General features: G+C 35.5%; 2 protein-coding genes and 2 non-coding genes across 4 annotated transcripts in view; all 4 read left to right on the top strand.

Moving 5' to 3' along the window:
* Positions 1-1,119: 1,119 nt before the first annotated feature.
* TRNAS-GCU lies at positions 1,120-1,201 on the top strand. The gene has a single exon. It is a non-coding gene; the product is annotated as a tRNA-Ser (tRNA).
* An 89-nt stretch (positions 1,202-1,290) lies between these two features.
* TRNAS-GCU lies at positions 1,291-1,372 on the top strand. The gene has a single exon. It is a non-coding gene; the product is annotated as a tRNA-Ser (tRNA).
* A 45-nt stretch (positions 1,373-1,417) lies between these two features.
* LOC111459653 (protein RETICULATA-RELATED 1, chloroplastic-like) lies at positions 1,418-5,607 on the top strand. The gene is made up of 7 exons (XM_023102663.1): positions 1,418-2,084; positions 2,589-2,687; positions 2,982-3,202; positions 3,525-3,594; positions 3,731-3,810; positions 4,578-4,642; positions 5,047-5,607. The coding sequence occupies exons 1-7, from the start codon at positions 1,581-1,583 to the stop codon at positions 5,238-5,240; spliced, it is 1,233 nt and encodes a 410-aa protein (XP_022958431.1). The 5' UTR covers positions 1,418-1,580; the 3' UTR covers positions 5,241-5,607.
* Positions 5,608-6,469: 862 nt separating this feature from the next.
* Positions 6,470-10,440, top strand: part of LOC111459650 (AP-2 complex subunit alpha-1-like) — a 14,082-nt gene continuing 10,111 nt past the window's right edge. Inside the window, exons 1-3 of the mRNA XM_023102659.1 lie at positions 6,470-6,941; positions 8,636-8,767; positions 9,345-9,470. Of these exons, the coding sequence (XP_022958427.1) occupies positions 6,810-6,941; positions 8,636-8,767; positions 9,345-9,470 (390 nt within the window). The 5' untranslated portion in view covers positions 6,470-6,809. The remainder of the gene's footprint in view (positions 6,942-8,635; positions 8,768-9,344; positions 9,471-10,440) is intronic.

The following is a 10,440-nucleotide window of genomic DNA, read 5'->3' as shown; positions in this document are numbered from 1 at the left end:
TTTTTTTTTTTTTTTTTTTTTTGTTCTTGATTTTGAAATGTGTTAGTTGTGGTGGGGATAGGCGAAGAATATGTGTAGTAGTAGCAGTGTAAGCCCTGTTGGGGGGGAAGACTCGGTGTTATATGTAAAATGATTGAATTTCAAGCTTGGACTACTACAAGTCCAAGGGAGAATACAACTAAAATCTACTACGTTTCTGTCTTTTACTTTTGCATTTCTGGACACATCTTAATATTATTAATCAATCAATAATTCTTAAATTATTCTAATTTAATAAAACTAGTAAATGTATTCACGAGAAAAATATATATAAGAGTTCGAATAAAACTAATAAACCCCTGATGTCATCAACCGAAGTTGCTTTGGTCTAAGGCATGTGCCTGCTAAGTGCATGGAGTTCGAATGTTTCGATTTTTCATTTTCTTAAAATTTTCATTTAAAGTTAATTAAAAATTAATATTATCCATGTTAATTATCAATTGAAGTCACTTTGGCCGATGTGTGCCTGCTAAGTACATAGGTTCGCTGCAAGAGTTTGAATCTCTCAGTGAAGATTATTTTATTTTTTCACCTTAATATTCCAGGTTTTTTCATTTAGAATTAATTAAAAATTATTACTGTCCACGTTAATTGTCAACTGAAGTTGCTTTGGCCGAGTGGTTAAGGCGTGTGCCTGCTAAGTGCATGGGGTTTCAATCCTGCAAGAGTTCGAATCTCTTAGGCGATGTTCTCTTTTATATTTTTTCCCGTTCCAAACGACGCCTATAAATACTTTTTCTCTTAACATTCCAAATTTTTTCATCTAAAGTTAATTAAAAATAGTTACTGTCCATGTCATTTGTCAACTGAAGTCGCTTTGGCCAAGTAGTTAAGTCGTGTGCCTGCTAAGTACATGGGGTTGTGAGAGTTCGAATCTCTCAGGCAACGTTTCTCTTTTATATTTTTTCCTTTGCGCTTTGGCTGAATGGTTAAGGCATGTGCCTGCTAAGTACATGGAGTTTCCCTGTGAGAGTTTGAATCTCTCACGCAACGTTCTCTTTTATATTTTTTTTCAATTCCAAATTTTTTCATTTAAAATTAATTAAAAATTAATACTATCCATGTTAACTATCAACCAAAGTCGCTTTGGCCGAGTGGTTAAGGTGTGTGCCTGCTAAGTACATGGGGTCTCCCCGCGAGAGTTCGAATCTCTCAGGCGACGCCTATAAATACTTTTTCCCCTAAAATTCCAAATTTTTTCATCTAAAGTTAATTAAAAATAGTTACTGTCCATGTCATTTGTCAACTGAAGTCGCTTTGGCCGAGTGGTTAAGGCGTGTGCCTGCTAAGTACATGGGGTTTCCCCGCGAGAGTTCGAATCTCTCAGGCGACGTTCTCTTTTACACTTTTTCCTTTGATTTTTCATTTATATTTATTTTCTTCTCTCTGTAATCATTTCCGCCGATTCCTTGTAGTTTTTTGCTTCTCCTCCAAACACAATTTAGGTTTTTGGTTTCTGATCGTTTTTCTTACACATTCTTCAAGTCGTCAACCATTTATTTCTAGGGCCTGCCGTTCTTGCAAAGATAGCTGCCATTAATATGTCACTAACCTCGCCCTGCTTCAATCTCATCCATTCCGCCGTTACTTCCACCCCAGATGCCTTTCCTTCGAAACTCGAAGTTAGAGCTTCGGGATGCTTTACATGGCCTTGTTCTGAATCCAGGAGCTCCTTTAAGGTTGTTTCTCTTCATTATTCATCGAATGTGAGCTGCCGGATTCCACTTCAGTGTTTTTCGTCCGAGGCGGCGGCTGAGACGATCGCGGCGGCGAACGACTCTAAGGTCTTTGATACTGATTTTGAATCTCGAATAGGTGGGGATGGTGGTTTTGGAGGAGATGGAAATGGTTTTGGTGGCAGCGGCGGCGGCGGCGATGGAAATGGTGATGGCGAGGAGGAGAGGGAGTTTGGACGGATATTGAAATTCGACGACGTGATCAAGGAGGCTGACGCTCGAGGAGTTAGACTTCCTGAGGATATGCTCGAGGCTGCTAAGGCAACCGGGATACGGGAAGTTTTTCTTCAGCGTTACTTGGACTTGCAGGTACAATCCATTTCTCAAGTTCGTGAAAGTAAATGAATCGAAAGCATCATGCGTAGCACTTGAAACTGTTGCATGCCTGTCGCTCTTGTGCTTGCTGTTTTAACAACTCCTTGCAGGATTACCTTATTTGTTTCACTGTTCTTTAGGGTGAAATTCAACAAAGCAATTGTTATCAGCTGTAAATTCAGCATCCTCAAGAGATTTTTGTTGATTTGTGGGACATGAAGAACGTTTTTGAGAATGAGATTGTGCTGGATATGTAAAACTTTTCTCATATAATTGAACAAACCATTAGTTTCATTGTCCTGTCACCATGATTCTCCTTTAAATCTCTCTATTTTCCCTCATGTATATATCAGTTAGAATCCTTCTCCCCTTCATCCTTTCGAAATTGGTGGTGTATGATTGCTTTTTGCTTGAGCATAAAGATGATTTTTTTTTTCTAATTTTGAAAACAAATATCTATCAAAATAATGAAGGAAATTTTCTTTTGGTGTTTTACAGGGGTCAGGTTGGTTGTTAGGCTTCTTGATGAATTCCTGCTCCATGTTTCGTGACCGAATGCTAGCAGATCCTTCTTTTCTTTTTAAAGTCGGAACAGAGGTTTGTTTTGGTGTTATTAAAATTCAATGCAAGCTAATGATCCACAACTCTCGCTGTAGTTTTGCATTGCTAGCAATGAGTTAATTTTCTCCTATAGTTGCTAATTGTTGACATTTATAGCAGCGAGAGAAATCACATTGTTGGCATTTAAATTCAGGATTTGAGAACCTTGATTATATGTTCTAACCGATACCATACCTTGGCAGTTCTCTTTGATCAATTCTCAGATGACTTGTTGATTAATTGTAAAATACAATTCCCAATTAATGGATCTAATGAGCTTTGCTGATGCAGGTGGTTATAGATTCATGCTGTGCTACATTTGCTGAAGTTCAGAAAAGGGGAGAGAATTTCTGGGCAGAGTTTGAGTTATTTGCTGCTGATCTTTTAGTTGGTGTTGTGGTTGACATTGCTTTGGTTGGTATGTTAGCACCATATGCTCGTATAGGACAGCGGCCTGTTTCAAGAGGTTTATTAGGACAAATGCAGCGTGCTTATTCTTCTCTTCCTAGCAGGTTAATATTACATGACATGTTTTATGATGAAATTTTCAGTACCCTTATAAGTTCCAGACTTGTAGTTCCCTTGTTACCTTCTTTTATATTTTATTTAGTTCTTGCTGCTGTATGCTTGACAAAGTTTCTTGAGCCACTACTTTGTTTAGTATATATTTTTTTCTTTTGAAGATGAGATGATATTCTCTAAACATTGGACGGAAAATCAGTCTCTCCGATATTTGGCCTCAATTTGCTGACCATTCTCAATTTTCTTTGAATTTAGAATTTCCACGCTCCATCTTGACTTCTATAATTAATTACCCTTTTTTTGCCTCTGCAGTGTTTTTGAAGCTGAAAGGCCCGGGTGTAAATTCACAGTGAAGCAGCGAATTGCATCATTTTTCTATAAGGTACTGATTTCATTTTTTTAAAGCAATTGAAGTTACTTTCTCATCCTTGTTTCTTTATCTTGTTTTGGAACTTAGTTTTCGAGGTATGGCTTTGTTTTTCTTGTTACTGCTGTATCATTGGTCCATTTTTGTCCAGGGTGTCTTGTATGGCTCAGTGGGATTTGGATGTGGTCTCATTGGCCAGGGGATTGCTAATTTGATCATGAACACAAAACGGTAAGCTTGCTTAAATATGTCTTGCATGCCTTGTTTTCTACTTTATTAGACTACCCTATATTTTTAAATTGGTCATGTAGTTGTTTACCTTAAAAAGAAGTTCACCTGTTGGTGTTGATCAACCCATGAACTTTGATTTGTTCTTCGACTGATGTGTGTTTTTAGAACAGATGTGCCATTGTCACAATCCATTTCTGATGATTGATTATAGACCGATTGATGTAGGACACACTAAAAAATTACAGTTAACCGAGGAGTTGAATATGACATAGTTCTAAAATGATAGTAAAATATACAAGTACAGAATGTGGGGCTCCCAAAATCTTGTGTCTGCTTTGAATTGTCATAAAAAGTTAGGCATAAGATTCCAATTTTTTGTATTGCTTTAGTCATTAATTTTATAATTTCTCGGATATAACTGTTAGCTATAGAAAAAAGAATATAAAGATATAGCTGATGCTTTTTGCTTTGTATTTATTTCTAGTTTGTCGAATTATATTTTTCTATCATTCTTCATTTGTCCCTCGAATCTTTTCGAAAATGACATGTCGTCTGATTGCATGTGTTGTATACTTGCCTTAAAGAACCTTGAATCTATCATGTCATCTGTTCCCTCCAAGTTGTTGAAGACCTATTTCAATGTTTGAAATACTTGATTATGAATTATGATAACCGTAAAAATTTAAAATATCTTTTGATTTATACATTAGATGACCATTATATCTCTGTCTTGATATTTATCTTAGGAACTGTATTTAATGATTCAGGTGTATAAAGAAATCAGATGAGGATGTGCCTGTGCCTCCTCTCGTTCAGAGTGCCGTTCTCTGGGGTATACATCTCATCTGTTCCTTGAATCCTCACTATTTTACTTTACTAATCTGTTTTGTCTTAATATAAGTAGGTTCACGTTCTTCTAAATTAATCTGAACCAATTTAGCTTAATACATCATCAATAATTTAGCTAAATTGTGATTCCTAGTCCGTAGTTTGGTGCACAAGTCACTCATTTCTTAGGATCTTACTTACTGGCCCTCCCATTTACTTTTATTAAACGTAAGTTTTGGTCAAGTTTCAACCTGGAATCGATATCAAATTCTTGCTGGAAAGCTTAACCAAAAGCCCCCTTAGTTTTATCAGTCTGTTCTGTTCTATCCTCATGTCAACTACAACCTGCAGACTACTTTTATATATGTTAATTTAGTAACTCTAAAGCTTCTATTGTCCCTGATTCAGGTGTTTTCCTTGCGGTATCTTCCAACACTCGTTATCAAATTGTGAACGCACTCGAGCAGGTGGTCGAATTCTCGCCTTTGGCAAAGAAGATTCCACCGGTGGCAATGGCCTTCACAGTTGGTGTGAGGTTTGCCAACAACATTTATGGTGGTATGCAGTTTGTGGATTGGGCAAGATGGAGTGGTGTTCAATAAATTTAACATGCTGCATTCATTAGCCTTAATCTTTTTCTTTTTCTTTTTTTCTTTTTTTTTAAAAAAGCCTTAATCTGTAAGCTTTAGGTTAGGAATCTTAAAAAAAAAAAAAAGAAAAAAAAAAAAAAAAGAAAAACCCTTAGTGTTGCTCCCTACATGAAGTATTGTATCTTAATCTGTATGCTTTAGGTTTAGGCAGCCAATCTCTTATACTCCTGGGGTTGGGCGGGCTTATAGCGAATAGGATGTCGATTTTTCGTATGAGTATCATTTGGTAGTGGTTGGAAGTTTGTTGGATGAAGGTTTTATTTATGGGATATATAACTTAAACTTGTGTAGATCCTTGAAATAAATCAAGACTTGGATATCCATGTTCTTCAATGCAATTATTAGGGAATTTGCATGAGAAAATTGTTTCAATTTGAAACGATGGCAGGATCTGATCGTTACTGCAATGATTAGTTTGGACCTGCAACGGTGCGGACGGACAAAATGTTGCCGGCCGCCCTCTTACAAGGTTTTAAAATATGTCAATTAGAGATATGTTTTCATACTCTTAGAAGAAATGCTCGATAGACAATAACTTGTTATTGCGTAGCTGGAGGAGAGAGAAAAGGGAAGAGGAAAGAAAAAGAAGCCATTAATGTTTTATTCATGCAATTGTTTTTATGCTGATGGGTACAAAAGCTATATCGTTCACGCGTAAATTGTAAATATTTATTTACTCCTTCATAAACGTCAACATCAAATTAATAATAATTAATTATTTTTAACTCGGGTTGAATGGATGATATTTTAAAACATCAATGTATATATTATAGATAAATTCTTTCAAATTTAAGAAGTACTTTTAACTTTTTGAACTTTAAAAAATATTTTTATCGACATTCTTTTTGTGATATGTATAAAATTTTAACATTTTCGATACTTAACGATAAGATTAAATGTATTTTTAGTTTTATTTTTTCGAATTTAGATGTTTTATTGAAATAAATCTTTAATATATATATATTTTTATATGTAAGTGGACAATAATAATATATTTGAATATTTTTTAAATAACATAATTTACGAAAATTATTGAAACAAAACCTATTATTTATTTTAGAAGGTATTTTTGTATAATATAGTAATTTCTTATAGATACAGGTTTAACAAAAGTGGAGCGAGAAGGAAGTGAAGAAAGCGTTAAAAATGGAGCAAAATAATAAAATAAATAAAAAACAAATTGACGGGGGATCATTTCTGGTTGAAATTTCAGGCTTTGATGGAGGTAAAATAAAAGTCGTCTCTGCTGCCCGCCACTTCCCGTCGACCGCTTTGCCAATTTTCCTCACTCCATCAATCTCTCGATTTTCCTCTTCATTAATACATTTCTCGCTCTTCGTTCTCGATCAAACCGCCGATATTTGAATTGCTTCTCCGTTGTATTGTCTCGATTTTTGAATTGGAGTTCGTCTTCTTTCCAGTAGCTCTGCTGCTTGGTTCCGTCAGATCCGCTGGTGGAGCGCGGGGATCTAGGATAGGGAGCTGAAGAGATTGTGTGTTTCCAGCTGGATCTGAGCGGAGATGGCGTTGTCCGGTATGAGAGGTCTCTCCGTTTTCATTAGCGATATTCGTAATTGCCAGAATAAAGAGCAGGAAAGGCTCCGAGTCGATAAGGAGCTTGGAAATGTCCGCACGAGGTTTAAGAACGAGAAGGTTAGGGCTGACCTTTACTTGCATAATGATTGTAATTTTGGCCTTCTGTTCCCTATTTTGCGAGTGCTTGCAGTTTTGTTCATAAAAACTGTGGAAATCACGCGATTACCTAATTTTCGGCTTGGTGTTGCGTTTAAATTGTTTCAAGAGAAAATGTAGATATCGAATACATGACGTGATTAATGCGCTGGAAGGAAAAATGTACCGATGGATTCTCTCTCTCTCTCTCTCTTTTTTTTTTTTGTTCCGCGTCATTTAGCTTGCTGCATAGTATTTCAGGAAGTTCATTCGATAGTACTTTTACATTGAGTGAATTACGTTTGTTTTCTCAACAAATGATGAAATACTTAATACATTTTCTATGGATACAATTACCTTTCCATAAAGGTTAGTGTTAGATTATGTAAACAATATAATCAATCTTAAATTATTATATAAGTCGATGAGTCCACAACCATTTACTAAAAAAAATGTCAGTGTATTCAGAATAAAGCAAGGACTCCGAGTCCATTGTGTGTTTGAGGTCCGCACATAGCAAATGATATTGTATATCTTGAAGTGACTGATTTTGTTTAAGTGGCTTGGGCAGGCCATGGCTCGACAGTGCATAGCTTTGCAAGATGATCCTTTTTGATTCATTGATTGTTGTTTAACTTGTTAGACGGGAAGGTTTGTTCTAGATGCTTTGTTTGCTTGGAAGCACATGATAATAAATGGTTATATTCCATCAATGGCATAGAACATCTCAGAAGGTCTACGTGTGACAGTTGGTTTCATTGAATATGATATTCTATTGGAGTTTACGGTGCCTATCCTCTAATATGGATTATTTGTACTCAACTAATGCTACACTCCAAATTGGTTTGAGATTAAGTTGTACAAAATATTGGTAAAGCATCATAACTTTTGTCTCTCTTCAGATTAGTGTGTGATGCATGAGATGATTAATTGGTGAATCACCCTTTTGGTCCCCTTTAAGAATGAAACCTTTGGAGGAGACTGCCACAAACTTTATATTGAACTTGCTGCTCCGAGAGGGATTAAGGACATACCGTACATTTGGTGTGTATGTATAATGTATGGTATATGTGGCAATTACTGAAAATGGAAAGCCAAAATTTTGTGTCTGAATTTTTGAAAAACAGTACCCAGTTTGTGGGTGATTTGATAAGGAATGAAAGGAAAGTCTTCCTAGGAGAAGAAAAGTGGTGGAATTTATTCCACTTGGAGTGCTTTGCTTAAGGAATTTTGTAATTGATTTGTGTCAATTTGGAGAGTATTAGAGGCAATTGTTATTGGTGATATATATATATTTACTCCTTTTGCTGTTTTAGGTTCTTGCCGTGAGTTCTTCTAATGAACTTTGTTAAGGAAAAAAAAAAAAAAAAACTGCGTTGCCAGATTGGTACGGAACATAGCTATATGATACTATTGGTATTTGAAGTGATATGTTCAACTACGGAAACAAGTACCTTTGCTCAAAACAATTTAGAGATCCTGTTGAAGGTTTATGAAGCCTTAACAGTCTAAGCACAGTGTGTTAGTATGGGGCTGGAGGGTCAAGCACCTTGAGTTAAATAAAGATAGCATTATAGCAAGCATGGTGTCTCCAACTTTGTGCTTGAATACGTTTTGTAAATATTGACCATATGTTACTAATGTTGACTGTGATTTGTAACAATGGCTTGTACCAGGGTCTGACGCCTTATGAGAAGAAAAAGTACGTCTGGAAAATGCTTTACATTTATATGCTTGGCTATGATGTTGATTTTGGTCACATGGAGGCTGTATCTCTTATATCTGCACCAAAATACCCTGAAAAGCAGGCAAGTTTCAGCACCTTTCATGCATTGCTTGTAACATGGTGTTCTTAGTTACTTTTACCCTTATTCTCCACTATCCTATGAACATTGGATGCATACAGTTGGAATCTGAATATTAAGTATTTCTTTCATCCCTAGGAACATATCCTGTGTTTTTCTTTGATTACTTAAAAGTTTGTTATATTAAATATCGAGATCCTTGGTTCAAAGCCCCTTGGAACCACCTACAGGGTATAGACAACTCACAAGTTTCCTAGTGAGCTGGTATATGGTCGATGAGCCATTCTCAGTTTTGAGTTTGTAAATGTAAGAGGTTAAGAGATTTCTTTGAAAAAGAAATTGAATTCATAGAACGATTCATAGATGGGATTTCTTTTTTTAATTTTTTATTTTTACTTCAGGAGTCAAGTTTGGAAACATTTTGTTATACTTGTACCTTGTATGGATCAGAGAGTTATGATATATTTTCATTTTCCTATCATGAATATGTAATTTAAGTCTTGGAATAGAGTTTTCTTGATATTGATTAAAAGTTTATTCTTGACTTTAAATTGTTTCAAATTTGATTTAATAATTGCAGGTTGGCTATATCGTCACATCATGTTTGCTTAATGAGAACCATGATTTCTTGAGGTTAGCGATAAATACTGTGCGCACGGACATTATTGGTCGCAATGAAACTTTCCAATGCCTGGCGCTGACTATGGTATGGCCAGAGTCTTCAATTAATTTAACTCCAATTTTTTTTCTTTGACCTACAGACTATACACACACACACATATGATGCTTAAGTCCGTCATTAGAAAAGTATCCAGCTGCAGAACCTTCGATCAATTTCAATTGCTTCTTCAGACATCATTTTCTCTGCATAAATTGTATCATCTTCTTCATTGTTTTTCTATTTCTCAAAACATTATTTTTGCTCCATAGGGGTTTTTTAATATTATTTTTTGGTGAAACTTTCTTATCATACACGCTTTAGCTGCTTAAAGAATTTATGGTTTGATCACCTAAGAACTCATAACCAAATAGTTTTGTGTAAATAAAATTTTCAGGCAGATATTCTTCTGAAACAGGGTTTAAAAGAAAGTAATGTTGTAGCTTCCATTTGGTTTTTCATTCAATCAGGTAGAGATCTATTGACTAGTGAGTGACCCTTTCTGCTCACGTTACCTGATGGGGACTTGTGAATAAATTATTTATTTATATACATTTTCAATGAAAAACTGATTTTTCATGAGGAAAAAAAAAAGTGAAGCCCAAAGATAAACATAGAACCATCAAGGGACCACATGTGACAGTAAGATCTCTCCTACCTCTAAGCCTCACAAAATAGCTCAAAACCCTATCCTGCCTCAAAAACATCAATTCTTCGTGGAAAAGTTAAAGAGAGAAGAAGCTCCATGAACAACTTTCGACTACCCTGAGGATTGACAAAGTTAAAACCAAACACCTCAAAGAAACAACTCCAACAAAATCACATCTCTATAGGATATGGTCAATGTTCTATGCTGCCCTCTATCAAAGAATATAACAAAGTGGTTTGACCAAAAGGGACCACTTGACCAAAATTTGATCCAAGGTGTTAATCTTTTCCGTGCAAAACCTGTCACACGAAAAAACTTAAGCTTCTTGGAAACCTTAATTTGCTACAAAAAAAAAAAAAAAAAAAAAAA

The sequence above is a fragment of the Cucurbita moschata genome, unplaced genomic scaffold, assembly GCF_002738365.1.
Source record: "Cucurbita moschata cultivar Rifu unplaced genomic scaffold, Cmos_1.0 Cmo_Scf00022, whole genome shotgun sequence".
Lineage (NCBI taxonomy): Eukaryota > Viridiplantae > Streptophyta > Magnoliopsida > Cucurbitales > Cucurbitaceae > Cucurbita > Cucurbita moschata.
This window is presented reverse-complemented; position numbering and strand designations above follow the sequence as displayed.

What these genes read in the sequence shown, in the direction of transcription:
- LOC111459653 (XM_023102663.1), top strand. Translation starts at nt 1,581, where the DNA reads ATGTCACTAACCTCGCCCTGCTTCAATCTCATCCATTCCGCCGTTACT. An exon ending in TATTCTTCTCTTCCTAGCAG is followed by an intron (nt 3,203 to 3,524) that starts GTTAATATTACA and finishes TTGCCTCTGCAG; the next exon opens with TGTTTTTGAAGCTGAAAGGC. An exon ending in TCAGAGTGCCGTTCTCTGGG is followed by an intron (nt 4,643 to 5,046) that starts GTATACATCTCA and finishes TCCCTGATTCAG; the next exon opens with GTGTTTTCCTTGCGGTATCT.